At 48.6% G+C, this 15,669-nt stretch overlaps 1 protein-coding gene across 1 annotated transcript; it reads right to left on the bottom strand.

Annotated features, from left to right (window-relative positions):
- Positions 1–581: 581 nt before the first annotated feature.
- Positions 582–15,322, bottom strand: WSCD1 (WSC domain containing 1; the record flags this gene model as incomplete). The annotated part of the gene is made up of 8 exons (XM_079545023.1): positions 582–934; positions 2,718–2,918; positions 3,224–3,388; positions 4,714–4,879; positions 8,491–8,612; positions 10,975–11,159; positions 11,615–11,729; positions 14,911–15,322. 8 exons carry the CDS (start codon positions 15,320–15,322, stop codon positions 582–584), a joined length of 1,719 nt encoding a protein of 572 aa, XP_079401149.1.
- Between the last annotated feature and the right edge of the window lie 347 nt (positions 15,323–15,669).

Here is a 15,669-nt window from a genome sequence, read left to right as displayed (position 1 = left end):
AACAGAAGTGCCTCACAGTCCCTCCAGTTGTGCTGCTCACTGGGTGCTCCCCAGCACAACTCCTGGCACAGGGGCAGCGAGCAGCTGTGCAGACCTCTATTCCATCACTGGGCTGTGGCTGGTGAGAGCATGGGGCCAGGCTGGGCCAGGCCGATGGCCCTGCAGAGGGAAGCCGTGGGCTGTGCTGAGAAGAAAGAAACAGATTTTTCTGAAGTGCTCAGATGAAAATTGTTTATCGGTGTTGCCACTTTTTTCCTCCTTTGTGTACGCCTGCTTCCAAACCGATAGCCATGAAATCCCCATCAGCAAGGAGCACCAGAGCTCTGCCATGAGGCTCTGGCTGTCTATGTGTAGAGCAGCACCTGTAGGCAGATGGTGGTGGCTTGGCCTTGTTCTGCCAACCAAATTCTATCTGCTGTTTGCCTTTTGGAACACCTAGTGTCCTGAAGAACACCTCAGAGTGGAGAGAATTTGCATTGCTCAGGAGACTCCCCAAGTATCTTTGCTTTAGCTGCTATAAAGGTCTAGTCTCATTTTCCTTAAAAAATTATTTTTAAGCACAGTTGAGTGCTGCCATGCTATCATCTTGGCACATACTCTCTGGGCAGCCCTGTGAAGTTTCTTCCCCTCAGGGCCTCGTCCACTGTCAGGATGTATCTGTTGATAAGATCTTTCATTTCTTGGGTGAATGGTTCAAAATCTTTTTGCTTAGCACCAGACCGCTTAAAGTTCCCATCCCTGTTGTTCTCGACACAGAGCAGACGGTCCTCCGTCACTGTCATGTTTAAGAACTCCACCATCTCCTTCAGCTTGGGGATGAGGCTTTGTTTCAGGTCCTCATAGTGGATGACAAGCAGACGCTTTCCGTACTTCAGCCAGTCCAGGACATGGGAGGCCCACCAGGAGGCATAGCTGTTCACGAAATCTGGCCAGTCTGGATGATGGGAAAACCAGGAAAATGAGAACATATTAGCCACGATGCTTCCACAGTGTTCCAAGTATTAAGTTGGAACAAGTTAGAGGTGCTGGTCATGTATGAGGTAGTTGGATGTGAGTGCTGGAGAAAACAACACGGCCAGCCACAGGGCTGCAGCCACTCAGCTCTGCAGCCATGGTGAGGAGATGGGCATTGCTCTCCCACCGTGCGAACTGGTGAGGACACAGAATTCCCAAATGCGTGGCCACCAGGCACGTGGTCTTCTTGGTGTCAGGCATTAGCAGTGCTGAGAGTCACCCAGCTGCCTGGGAGCCCCTTGGGGTGGACAGGCTGCACAGGTGCAAAGCTGCAGGTCAGCATCTTCAATGTGCTGTGCTTTTAGGAGCTGAACACTCCTCTTTGCACAAGCAGGCAGCTCCATGCAGGAGCTAGGGAAGGGCAAAAAGAGAAGGGAGAAGCATTTGGATGAGAGCAGTGAAGCAGAACTGAGCAGGTCCTGCTTGGCTGCTCATTGGAGCAGTTCTTTGCCACATTATTTCAAGCAGATATATATATATATTTTTTTTTTTGCCTCTGTAGTTTTTTTCCTACATTTTTACCTCTGTTTCAAATGCAGTTTGAGAAAGATATGGGGGCTATTCTATATTTCATATATGTGTGTACATATAAATCAATATACATGTAAGTGCAGCATTGAGACTCTGGTTTTGGCTGCGCCTGGGGTGCTTCTCAATCCAGAGGAGTTGAGTAATGTAACTTTCTTACTGCTTCTGGGGAGATGGTTTAAGGAAACAGGATTAATAGGGGAGGTGCTTCTGTTCCTGGCACATGGGAAGGATTTGCCATCACATGCCAGGATCACTGTGACAAAGTTTACTGAAATACTTTCCCGCTACTGCCATATGTGACACCTTAATCTCTTGTTAGATGCCTGTGGTAATTTTCTGAAGGTCAAGCTGAAGGTTTTGCACTGGATAAAGTGCAACTGTGGCCAAAATATGACTATTTGTAGTTTGCAGTACGGAAAAGCCACTCTCTCCAGGCTTCGTTTCCCTTTTCTGAGGGCTGTTTTGGGTTTTAATAAATGGATCTTGAGCTGTGGCTGATGAAAGGTGATGTAAGGACTTGGGAAAGAAACATGCTGTGACTAAGGGCACTCTCCTGCTGTCCCCCGAGCCCTGTGCTAAGTGGTTTGCCTAGGCACAGCTTTTATGCCTGAAATGCATAAGGGGAGAGATGTGTGCTGAATCCTTCCTTTGCTGCAGTCTGAATGCAGCGGTGTGTGCAGCAGGGATATCACAGTCCCACCATCCAGCAGTCATTTTGTGCGTTCATAGAACGCTGAAGTCCCCTTATTGCTCCTATCTTTATTTATCTGCAATGCAGTAGCACCCATACAGTGCTGTAAAACTTCCTTCAGGAAAAGTCATGCTTCATCAAACCCTCAATTTTAAATTAGATTTCTCTCTGTTATTACATGCTGCAGGGGCAAACTTCCTTCAGAGCGCACAGCCTGACGGATGGGCTGCACACCAGGCATTCTCTGCTGTGTGCTTCTCTGGTAGTGACGCTGCAGTGCAGGTGCTGCACTGCTGTCAGTGGCGACAGGCAGAGCATGTGTGCTTCTGGGTCTGGTCTCTGTGTGGTGGTGCTTGAGTCCCACTAAATTGCAGTGCTCCCTCAGGTTTTGGGATCAGGTCCCCGTGTTACCCCTCCCAGCATGATATGACTACAGGCTTTGAGCTCTGACTGCAGCAGCCCTGGGTGCCCCACACGCTACCTTTGCTCTTCCAGTTGCGGTCTGCAGCGTAGCCCAGATGCCCAGCGAATTTCCTGTTGAACTCTGCCATGAGTGACTTGTATGGGTTTCGTATCAGCAGGATAGCAGAGTCAAACATTTCAATCTCCGTCTTGCCACTTTCATGTGTTTTCACGCAGATGGTCCGTCTACTTCGCCAGTGGTCTTTTTCTCCTTTAAAGCCTGTTTATAAGACAAGATTGTTGTGGGGTTTTTTTCCCTGCGACCATATGTCTGTGACATTTTACACTCTTAAACAAGGCCTTACTGTTGTGAAAGCACCAGTTGATTAAACTTGCTGCCCACCTGGGACCAGGGCTGCTGCCAGCAGAGTTACTGGGGCAGGAGCCACCCTGTGAGCTCCTCGTTGTCTGCTGGGATCAACAGCAGCGATGGCCTTGGGTGGCTCCAAGCAGAAGGATGCTGGAGCAAGCACAGCCCTGTGCCTCAGAATGGCTCTGTGTCCCATCATCCCCTGAGAAGGGTACCTTTGTTGTAGAGGGCTCCATCGAAGTAGTAGCTGCCTGTGTAGTAGCCCGTGGCGTGCTCGATCAAATGGCGAGCCCACGTGTTGCCAGCCCCTGGGAAGCTTGACAAAGCAATGAACCCTTTGGATTTTGTGGTTAGGAATTTCCTGTCTGTACAGCGGGTGTCTGTGGGTATAGAAAATAATTCATTGTTAGCATTGTGGTTTTTTAATTAATTCCACTGACAGCCTTTGATTACAGGGTTTATTGCTTTTTTTTCTCCCTTACAAATATAGGCTATCAATTTAAGTCTAGTTGTGAGTCAGCTACTTTTGAAAATTAACTCAGCCATAAGGGGCCAAAGAGATTATCCTCAGAAAAGACTTTCACTGGTTTTGTGTTAGGTGACACTTCTTATCAGAGTTGCAGTGAACCATTCTACTTGCCAGCAAGTTGTTATAAAAGCCCCTTGATGTCTGTTTGCCTGGCAGGCTGACTCTGCAGTGAAACCCCAAATATGTCACTGTACCTGGAAACAGCAAGTTTTACAATGCAGGAGAAACTCTTCTACTGAAACAAACTGCACTCGGTTCAGCCTCTGGGTTATGGTTCTCCTCTAGAAAAGGGCCCAAATCAGTTAGGAGCCCTCCCAGTGCTGACTGCCAGCAGGGTCTGAACAGAGCTCTCCTGCCAGCTTCTGTAAGTCCTGCCCATATGGCTTGGTGTGCATTAAAAGCAAGTGCAGGGGGAAAGAGTGAGCTTCAGCTATGTGATGACTCAAAAAGAAGCCAGGAAATAAATTAGACATCAGTCATTTTGTTCTTCAAAGTAGCCTTCAGATGAAGCCACGGCCTGAAAGTGCCAAGAAAACAGATGTGGTAGATAGTAGCAGTTTCATGAAAGTGAGCATTCTTCTTGCATGGTCTTTATACACGCTGTTATTTGCAGTCAACCTCTGAACTGGGAAATGGAGCAAAACAATGGATGTTGGGAAAAACACAGTGCCTCTCCAGTGAAGCACTTCACTTTAAGCTTGTAAGTACTTTTGTGGAACATGGTGCAAACCACTGCATGGAAGAAGCTACAGGTACTACCTTGATGGTTCACTGGATTTTTGGGGCATTGCTCTGCATTACACTCTGGCTTTGGCACGTAGAAAGATGAGTATTTTGGAGGAGGACGGGCAGAGCGCAGTCAGAGCCTGCTAAGCTGTCTCTGTGCCTGCCTAACAGGCTGGCGTGTGCTCAGGTGGGGTCCTGGCCCCAATGCCTTGGGTGTGGCTGCGCAGGTTCTGCCTCCTCTTCATCTGAAAAACCATTATTTTTCTTAGTGGAGGGGCTGTGCAGCTTAACAAGAGACTGTTTGGATTTGGAGAAATGTTTATGGGCGTGACTGTGAGATGAGGATTTAGGCAGGGGCTGTTTTCTCGCTGCCCGTGCGCTGTGGGTAAGGCTGCTGTGAGGCAGGTGTTCCCGCGTGCTGCAGGAGGGGCTGGGGCTGCAGGGCCGTACCTTGCACCGGGGTCTGGTAGGCCTGGCAGTACCCCCCTGCGGCAGCACTGCTGGCGTTGGGCATCGCGCTGCACAGCCGCCGGTCCGCGCCGTGCCGCAGTGGGAAGCGCGCCGTGGGATACCCGCAGTAGCACTCCTGCCCCCGGATCACTGCCAAGGGGAACTCCTGCGACGAGAGAAAACAGATCAGTGCGCAAATGCCGCGGCATCAGCAGCCTGTGGGAAATACTCCTGTTATGCAAAGGAAGATAAACCTTCACAAGCCACTGTCAGGATCAAAGCAGTGTTTGATATATCACTGTAAAGCTCATTTCTTATATCGCTGCTGTCTTTCACATTGCAATTTCTTAAAAAATGGTTTTAAAACAGGTCTTGTAAGGCTTGAAAACTCACAATGCTGTTTTTTCATTATTCATAAAAACATATAATTCGATACTGTTCCTTCAATCCTAGTACATAACTGCACCTGAAACTTCAGTAGGGAAAAGGCTGTTCTTATTTACCCCTCAAGTGAGCGTTTTGAATTGCACCGTCTTTACAAGTTCCATCTATAGCCCTCCAAACAGAGGAGTGAGCTGCAGTTATGCTTAGAGTCATAAACAGTTTGCGTCTTGCTATGACTCCTTCATGGTCTGCGAAACCCCAGTGTCTGCAGAGGGGCTGGCGCAGGTTTTGAGCACTACTGTCCATATTTTTATGGAACAACTGCTTGGGACCACAACAGTAAGCCAGTCCTGTGGCATCTGCTGTGGGCTGGAGCTGCTTTGCGGGCACAGCACCTCCTGTACGGCACTTGCTTCTTGGTGGGGATGCCTCACCTAGGCTAACTGCTGTCAATGACAGACCCCTTAGCGGAACGAGCCTGCTGCTGTAGATGGTGTTTGTCTCAGGGAAATAATTCACAGTGACGTTTCTGGCTACAAGACATTTCTTTTCAATGTGTTTGAATCAGGTTTTTGGTTTACTGATCTTATCCAGAGAAGGGATCAAGTTGCAAAGCAGCTTTGCTGTGCTCTGCAACAGATGCAGAACGGTGGTGCTGGGCCACTCTGCTAATACTGATGAGAATTAATAGAGGGGTTTGGAGGAAAACATCTGTTTGCTGAAGAAATTAGTGGGTGTTTAGGAGATCCACAAAAAAAGTACATTTACTAGTTTGCAAAAATTGGCCCGAAAATTCAGCCCTCATCTCTGCCAGGAGACTGGGTGTGTATTTTCTTAGACTTCCAAAGTCCTCTGGTGTGTGGCGCATCAGTATGCGTGGAAGGGCTTGACCTCAATGACAGTGGCTGAAAGAAGCTCAGGGGTTATTGGAGCGCAGAGCATTCAATTCTACCTATTCCATAACAACACTTCTTGCCTTTTAAAAGTCTTCTGAAATCTGGGAGCACGTGCCAGGACTACTGAGCAGCTTATCTCTTGCTCTTCTCCACATGTTCATCCTCTGATAAGGAGTCAAATACAACTAGTGTGCCATCTGTGCCCAAACAGCCAAAATTTGCTTAGTGAATGAGGTACGACACTGTCAAAATCTATTTAGTGACTTGATCCAAGGGCAAAATAGTTCTGTCTGCCTGCAAACAGAAATCTTCCCTTTTGCTGTGAAGCAATGTTTCTCCGTTTGAGAAATGAACAAACATCCTGGCCCTAAAGTGCAGACTGGAATAAGAATGCACCGTGTCTCCTGCCAAGTGGCACCTGTGAGGGACTCTTTTTGGGAAGGACGCAGATTTTCTCAAAAGACCTGAGCAGGTACCTCCCCACTCTTCTGCATTTCTGTGCAATCATTGTCATGAGGGCAAAGCACGGGCAGTGTAGTACGGTTCTGCGACCACTCTGCGTCACTACCTAAATGGTTCAGGCAACAGGGACCTGCGGCTGGTGCTTGGCCCGTGCAGAGGTAGCCAGGCTGCTCCCCATGTGTGCAGCCTTCCTGCTGCTCAGGCAGCACTGTAAGAGCACTCTTCCTGGCTTTCCCTTTTTTGATTCTTTCTGCAGGTGTTTCAGTGCCTTTCCCCAGCTTTCCTGCAGTTGGGCTTAGGTTTTCATCGTAAGTAGTAGTAAAAACTGTGTACCTGGACTCTGCTCCCGGTGCCTCCACTAGCTTTTGTACTAATGCTACCCCTACATAATAGCATGTAGCTGTATCTAGAAACCAAAACAGCAGGTCGGTTTTGAAATTAGAACATCTAGGAAGCATCCTAGAGGTGGTCAAGTCCGAGTGTGCAAAGTTGCTGGAATGGCTTTTGGATCCTTTGAGCTGGTGGGGTTCTCTTCTCAAGACTTGCATGCCTCATTTTTGTTTTCATTGTATGTAACTATAAAAAGTAGCTGAAAGGTAAAATGACTGAATATATAAAAATATAAATTCAGATGGAGATGGCTAACTTACTATGCAGGTTGGCTTTCAAAAAAGCATATATGAAAATTATGGCTTCTGGCAAAGAGATACATTCATGGCTCTGTGTTATGGGGTGATAATGGGTAGCTATTAAGGCATATCATCACTCACAATTAAGAAAAAAATTGATCAGTAATGCTATTTAGCAGGTTTCTTAAAGTTTTTACCTCAGATTCATCTTGCATGCTTCCAAGGACTAGAGCTTTACTCTTGTGACTGCACAAAGCCATTTGTAAGACTAACAACTAAACGTGCTGTGTTGCAGTTTGGTTTTCTTCAAAGTCCCCACAGACAAGAGAGTAATTTGTGTATTTAAATACAGGCCTCAAACCAGTCCCATGAAAAGCCCACCGGCCTCTTCAGAATGCACGGGACTTGAGAGAATTATTCTCTTTTGTGCAATAGGTGGAACTAAAATGAGCATCCTGTCCTGACTGCAGGAGAGCTAAGTCGTTCTGTGTCAGCCAGGAAGCTGTCCATCTTGATCTGAAAGGAAAGGATCTGAAGTCAGGGTGAATATTTCCACTGTTATCACAGGGCTCGCTCTGCTGTCTGGAATCAAAACTCACACTGGTTTTTCGCACTCCAGCCCCACTTCTCTTGAGTTGCTGGCAGTTTGTGTGCACTGTAGTTTTTTCTGCATTCTGAACTGGGTTGGGTCATAGTAGAGCTTTTTTACTCTGCTTGATTATTTGTAGGAAGTGTACACTGAAAACGAACTATGAAATTGGATTGTGACCTTTTTCCCCAAAGCACCTGCAATCAGTGTTGCGTAGGTTTTATCGAAAAATTCTAGCATGGACTTCATGAGCTTTTCCTTCCTGCATAATTCATTCATAGCTAATACACAGCTTTTGCATTTGTGCCAAGAACATGCCGAATTGCTTCTATGTCTGCCAACAAGTATGCCCAAAATGGCATTGCCACTGCAGGAAAAGGAGAACATGGCTTCAGGGAAACGTAAAAACAAGAAAAAATGTAATGGGGTATTTTTTTTGTGTTGTGTATCGTTTTGCTTGGAGATAAGTGGTACTACAGTAGGCAAGAAGTGAGCACTGTGATATCCAAATGGTGTGCAGCAGTGGGGACTGTGGCTATGCCACTGCTGCTTTCCAAATGCAGGGGGATTTTGCCAGACTTCTTGCAGGCAAATCATCATTGTCATCATCATCACCACAGATGTTCTCTAATGCTTGATTCTGGAAGGTCAGCATGGTGCCTGGCGTCACTGGGTATTGGCTCTGGTGAGTTTCGTCCTTCAGAAACTTATTCACAAATTTAGAGCTCTAGGGCACTAATCTCTGCTATTCCTTTAGTAGATTAAAGTTTAAAGTAACAAAAAAGAAGAAAGGATGTGAAATGAGAACTGTTCTTACTTTCTTGGAGCAAAATTCAGAGCACATCTCCACCGTCAAATTGGGCTGTATCAAAGAGGCTGGAAAGGTGTCTGTTAAATTTTCTGGAGCTCTAAAACATCCTCGATAGATAACATTCCTCCCTGCAGGGATATGAAATAGGTTTCTCTTGAGAAAACAACGTCCATGGTATCCTGCCTCTATCACAAAGAACAATATTAGGTTCAGAAGCTAAAGGATAATGAAGAAAATCTCATACTCCAAGTACTTTAGAAATAAGAGAAACCATGATATACACTAGAAAAATGTGTTGCAAATCCTGTGGTATTAAAGGAGCACATGCTTTTGGCTTTTACTAACCCCTGAAAGCAGAGTGCGGCAAGGAGTTTAAATTAAATTCCATCAGTGGAGGGCATTGCTATTGTTTGCAACTCCTAGTTTTCTTTTGAAGACATGCCTTCCCCTGAAAGGCTTAAAAGCCCTGATAAAAATCTACAAAGCTTCCCCTCATCTGCACCAGAAGAGGAATTTAAATGAATCCTGAAAGCCCCCGCGGGGACCCACCTTCCTGCACATCTGCTCCTACTCTTCCCCTTCCCTCGCCTTCTTTTCAGGGCAAGGGAGTTTGCTGCAGTCTTCAAAATCTGAACTAGGCGTTTGTAAGCTGCTCAGGGAGATCTGCTTTCCTGACGTCTTTAGCATCAGCCTCTGATCTGACCTGCCCCTCTATATACGCTGCCGAGCCGGGCAGAATTGCTCTTTTTTTTTTTTTTTTTTTTTTTTTTTTTTTGCATCACTGATTGAAGTGGGAGTGTGGCCCAAATGGGAGTTACAAGCAGCAGTGCAATTCTTCCCTCCTGCTTCAGAAGTGTCCCTGACAGAACCCAGCAAAACTCCAGAGCTATCTATCATGGAAGCTCCCTGTCCCGGGCGAGGCGATGCATTCTCGCAGATGAACTAATGGTAATGGAGAAAACAACATGCGTGTGGCTGGGTTAGAAAAGGGAAGAGGTCCACATGCTGTGCGACACTGCCGTAGTTCTTAGGATTCTCTGAGCTTTACAGATGTGGAAAATGTCTTCATCTCTCTGTATCAACTCTCCATTGTCATAATTCACCCAAAGTGACTTAATAGGGCTAATGGTCTCTTTGGGTCTTTCGAGTCTTGGTCTGCACCCACTGGCCACCACAAACAGAACTCACCAGAACCAATGTGGGAAAGGGCTGCAGCTGGATGGCAGCGGATGGGCAGGGCAGTTCTGAAGGCTCCTGGGGAATGCGCAGCTCCCCAGGCTGCAGGAGATGCACGCTTCACGCTTCTGCACTTGTGGGGTGAAGGGGACACAAGTCCTGTGTCTGCCCACAGACAATGGGCACAAGCAGCAGAGCCTCGCTGGGAGGGCAGTGTTGTGCCTACTGCACCGGGAGCTGCTGCCCGAGCTGCATTCTGCACTGCTGCTGTCCCTCATGGATTCTGCTGGTTTTAGAGTTACTTCCCAATATACTTTCACAATTAACATTGTGATTAATGCTTTCGTTGGCCACTCAGCTATCTTGATCTCAGTGGTAGTTTTCAAACAGTCAAGCATCAGGTGTTACTGAGAGAAGCAAAATACAAATCTTGCTCCAGGCTAGGTTAATTTGATGACTTATTCATTAATAGTTAAGAAAAAAATGCTGTCTTTTCCTGTGAAATACGTGTATGTATTTTCACACTGAAAACTTAAACACCTGCCAGTGTGCAAGTCAGCCTGACACTGGCAATTTAGGTCTACACGCCTTTGGTATATAATTCGTATGTGGCTGATGGATGATGGTACAAACTTCAACTCTTTAAGAAGTGAAGTGCCATCAGTACTGGCACAATGTTGGTCTTGGTGCTTGTTCTCAGAAAATTAAATCGGAAGGGTCCTGTGCTCAGCAGTGTGGGTGTTCATATGCCTTGTGTGGGCCCAGAGGTTGATCTGTCTCCTATGGCAGCTAACTGAGCAGATGAGTGTTACAGAGAGTAGGTGACAAGCAGTATCAGTCAAAGATGAAACAAACATCTCAGGTGCTGCTAGAACAAAGACCTCGCGAAAGCGGAACTCTGGGTCTCGTTCCTGTTACTGAGGAGACTTCTCTTAAGGTACCTTTGCACTGATGTCTCTGTCCTCTATTCTCCTGCTGCAGTCACAGGATTTCCTTTGCTTAGGATTATTTCTGAGCTAAGGATGGTACTGGTGGGTGTTTTTAAGCCATTCAATGACTGTGTCCTAAGAATGAGGTCTTGTGCCTTTGCCAAGGATGCAGAAGGAAGCAGTTTTCTCAGCTGAAGTTCTGCTCTGCTGCAATCCCCGTGCAGCACCACCCTGCCTCCCGCTGCTGCTGCCTTCCCATGCAGCACTGCTGCTGCAGGAGGGAGCCAGGGCCCACACCAAAACTGCAGCTTTGTCCCACAGCTCCCAGCAGCGGCAGCATGCGCAGTGCCAGCGCGGCACCGAGAGCGGCATCGCTTGCACTTACATCGTGGTGCCGCCGCCTGCAGCTCCTCCACCCTGTAGACTGACAGCCGGTTCACTCCACCGCACACCGAGCCCTTCTCGCCCTTGCACTCGCTGTTGCATTCCTCGGGCCTGGAGGCGGTGGCTGGGAGCTTGTTCCCACAGTAGCACTCCGCTCCATACGCCAGACCCGCGTAGGCATAGGCCCTGTGGGTGCAGCACAGGCACGGTCAGAATGGGCCCTTCGAGCACCCTGTGTGGGGTGGAGGCCTGGTAGTGCCCTCTGAACACACTGTGTGTGCTGCACTCTGCTCCTTGGGGTGTGCTGGGCTGGGAGCCCCAATGCTGCCGGGGCTGTACTGCAGTGAGTGCAGAGATCTGGGCTGAGGAAGCACCTAACCAACAGCTGACAGAATGCCACAGTTTGACCAGATCAACAGAAAATGCATCTAAGTAGCTGTGCTGCAGTAAGAGCAGTGGATGGGCAGCAGTGACACAGTCTGCCCCAGACAGGGTAGCAGAGCTGCTATACGTTGGAAGGTCTGAGACAGTCAATGTTTTCACTGATGCTGCATGTTTACTGTATGTGGGCTTTTCCCGTCTCAAATACAGCTCTGCTTACTGTCAGAAAAAAGAGAACTCACTGTGAAAGAGCAGCTCACCTCTCAGCACACGCCTCCTGACAGTGAGCCACTGTCATTTTTCGTAAGTCGTAGAATACAGCTCCCTTCAGTGTCCTCTCCTTCGAGTCATCGCTGAAGCAGCCCACGTAGGTGCCTGTGTGCATGTAAGGCAGAGTCAGGACATGTGCACAGCAGCAGGTCTCAGTCAGGGCTGTGCTTTGAGAAGGGTAGCAGCTATCCCTAGCTGGGTGCTGCCAGGGGGCTGCGTGGGGGCAGAGCAGATGGTCCTTAAAACGGTGGGACTGTGGGGTACCCTTTTGGATTTCTCCCAAGTTTTTTTCAAAATCTTTAGTTGATGTTGCAAGAAAAATGTTAAGAAAATCAATTTCCTTTGGGTATGTAAAGTTATATTAAAGCTATAATGGAAAGATAACTCCAGCCCTAATTAGGCAGCGTTGCTTCTATCACATTAAGCTATCTTCTCTGGAGTGAGAGAATCTTTTAGTTTATGTCTTGCTTTAGTTAGCATATGAAAGAGAAGTATTTCTGCTATACTGCATCCTCTCTTAAGCCTCTTTTGTTGTCCTGAACAAAACACAATACAAATCTAGCCTGGTTTTTTTTTTTGTTTTTTTTTTTTTTTTTAATGTGATTGGAAGGCTGAGGTAGCACCCTGCTATTGTACAGCAATTTTGTGGTTACAGATGCATGTTATCATTAATATGCGATGGAGAAAGGAAATTTGATTTTGGATGTAGCAGTATTGAGATGACAACGCTGGGAAATTATATAACAGGAGTTGCAGAGAGGAAGAGAATATATGATGAAAACCCAAATTAAAAAGCATTATATTAACAATAAAATAGTCTAAAATAAAGCTAAAGCCTCTGTCTGCTGGGCAGAGCCTGGGCACAGTGCTGTCTGGCACTGAGCATCCATAGGCACTGTGGCTGCGGGGAGAGTGCTGTGCTCAGAAGGGATCAGAGAGCAAGAATGAGGCTGCATGGCCGTAAGGAGTCAGGGAGATAATATGCTCTGCACAGGAAGTTACATTTTTAATTGATCATAATTTCCAAAAGCTTTCTAATGCTTGTTAGCAATACTGTTATTAACAGTGTCACTTCGTGTTCAGATATTCAAATGACGTGTATTTGAATCAACATAATTCAATGGCTGGTAGCAATAAATAGTCCTTCTGGCTGCCTCAGTCAGCAATTAGAACTCAAGCAAGGCGCTAGCTTAATGACTGACACGGGCACTAGCCTTAACTAATGTTATGGATAATTTTCAAAATTAATCCTTTCATTTCTAAAAGAAGTTTTAAAAGCAGTTCAAGCAATGTGCAGAACGAGTTCATGGTCTGTCTCATATCCGAGTAGCTCAGGCACTCACTGTGTTGCTCTACCTTTTATCTACTCTTTCATTAACCAGAAAAAAATAACCCAGCCCCACGAGGGTGAAGAGCAGGCCATGGCTGAAGGGAACCAGGAGCTGGCAGCAGGCAGAGCTCAGGGCCAGCTGTGCACCACTGCAGCCCGGCAAGTCTTGGAGGGTTCCGTTGATTGTTCTCTGGATTTCTATCCACAAGGAGTCCCTTAAAGCAGGTGCTGGCCAGTGCCAGGTTCAGCTGGTGGTGCCAAGACCATGTGCTGCTTGTGGCAGCCCATCTGCCAGGTGGGCACCAGGTCCCCATGCCGGGCTTGGGTCAGCACTGGGCTCATTTTGTGCTTGGCCAGGTGCTGCCATTGGGCTGTATGCCCAGAGCAGGCCGGGAAAGGCAGCAGGCTGCTGGGACAGCCCTTGCTCCTGTGAGCAGGATGTTGGCAGCAGCGTGTGGAGCTCTGTGCCTCAGAGGCTCCAGCAGCTGCATGACGCAGCTTCACACGCTGCCACTGTTGCCTTCTTGTTTCCATTCCCAGCATTTCACACAGTAGGAGTCACTTGGTAGCATGTTTTAGTGGGATTTTTGCAGAAGGTGCTCCTTTGGATTAATTTTTTCAACAGAAGAAGGAGCAGTGTAGTAACATGGTGCCTAGTCCTTCTGATCCCATTCCTCTTGCGCTGCCAGTTCTTCTGAAAAGCAGTGCATCAAAGACAGCAAAGCCATAGCCCGGTGCTGCGGCTTCAAAAGAGTAGGGTGTTGAACAGCGGGCACGCAGGGGCTTCCTGCTGCTGATGTCTGATGCTGTGCTGAGAGCAGCCTGGCCTTTTTCTTATGTGGGTGGCAAAGCCCTGCGCCCACAGGTGCCAGGAGGTCAGATCTGTACAGCTGTTGGTACAAATGGCCAACACATCCCTGCCTCCCTAATCGCAGTGACCCAGCATGAACCCTGATGCTTTCTGCATCCCTGTGCTCAGCCTCCAGGCAAGCAGAGCTGGGGCTGCAGCATGGCGAGAGCAGGCAGTCCCAGGGCAGGAACCGTGCAGAGGTGTGAGTGCCTGGAGTTGCCTGTTTTGCTTCTTCGTTTGCCCTGGGGACTGGTTTTTATGAGATTTTCTACTGAATAAACCATAGCGGTTCATGTATGTACTTATTAGTAGCAGTAAGTATTGGGCTCGCAGGGAAGTGAGCTCTGATTTCTGTCAATCCTGAACTGCTTTCCATTTAAGATATTATTTAATCATGAGGATTGGAAAATGCAGTTTTGTACCTTGTGCTCTGGCTGCTAATGCGCTGCCCTGGCCCTGCCCCGTGCAGTGGTGCGCACTCCCCTGCGGTCTGTTGGCTGGTGGCAAATTTCCATCAAACTCACCAAACACTGAGAGTTTGATCCAGGGGTTCTTTCTCATTTGGAGCTCAGGTAGGGTCTAAAGGAGTGGCGTGCACCTGTGCCTCATCCCTCTGAAGACAGCGTGCTTGTGGGGATGGCTGCAGAGGGCAGGTCAGGAAGAGGAAATGTGTTTGTGACAGTAGAGCTGAGTCTGTGTTGGAGAGCAGAAACGTACTTCTAAACAGAAGTTACTGCGTGGCTTTAGACAAGTAATGTAATAAAACTCATTTTTAAGTGTTCCCTATGCTGAGAAAGAGAAACAGCTTTCAGCAGCATTCTTCTCTGCCTGCTTGAAGAGAAAATCATTTAAATCAGAGGAGTATATTTCTCTCTGGACTTGCACTCAACCAGCAGAAATACATTTCTGGAGCTACAGCTCAGTGCGCAGGGACACAGCCTTACTCCGGCCTGCGCAGGCCTTTAGGAACTGTTGTGGAAGTGATGCTGAGCTGCGGGAAGGTGCTTCTGGCACACCTCGCCAGGCCTGCTGGTCTCTGCTTGGGTTGGACTGTGGGGCAGCAGTTTGTGCGCCTGCCAGAAGGCGGGCAGAGGGCGCGTCCTTACCTTTGTGCTCGGCGGTACCCCTCGTGGCTCTGAGTCCCGCGGTCTGCATGGGCTCCTGGTCACCAATGAACCTGTGGAACCACCTCCTCCGCAGCCACCTCAGCTCTGAGTTGCGAGGTGCCATCCAGCGCAGGCTGTGCTGCGGTTCTGCCCCTGGCAGCCTGTCCTTTCCCAGGGGGAGCTGGGCACCAGGGCTATGTGCCAGGCGAGGGTCTGCAGCCTTGGCTCCCGGCCCCGTGTCTGGCCCTGGCAGTGCCAGGCCTGAGGCCCCGCGTGGTCCCTGCTGGGCTGCGAGGCGGGCGCGCTGCAGCAGCAGGAGGCTGCCAGCCATGAGGTACGCGGCAGTCAGGAAAAAGAGCAGAAACTGGGTCCGCCGAAGGAACTTCTGCAGCCTGAAGAATGCTTTGGCCATGCCCCCACTGGAATGGGCCTTCACGCCTCCCAGCGGGCTGCTGGGCGCCCGCCTGAACAGGTGCTGCTTCCTGCCATGGGTTCAGCCCATCACTCCGGCACTGCTGCTCCATACGTGGCTGTCAGGGCCCCAGGCAGCCACCAAGCCGGGCCCGGTCCTGTGCGGTGCCATGGCCAAGCCGCTCGCTGCACCTGCCGTGCCAAGGGGAGAGCGTCAGCGGAACCGCGCTGGTCCTTGGGGTACCTTCCCTGCACCCTCCCTTCAGCCCAGCGCTCCTCCATCCGCTACTCATAATCATGTACTTCAATGACAATAATCCTGTGAGAATGACTGATTGAGCAGCAGAT

Source organism: Tetrao urogallus (genome assembly GCF_951394365.1).
Source record: "Tetrao urogallus genome assembly, chromosome: 20".
NCBI lineage: Eukaryota > Metazoa > Chordata > Aves > Galliformes > Phasianidae > Tetrao > Tetrao urogallus.
Note: the sequence above shows the minus strand (reverse complement) of the source record. Positions and strands in the feature narration are given on the sequence as shown.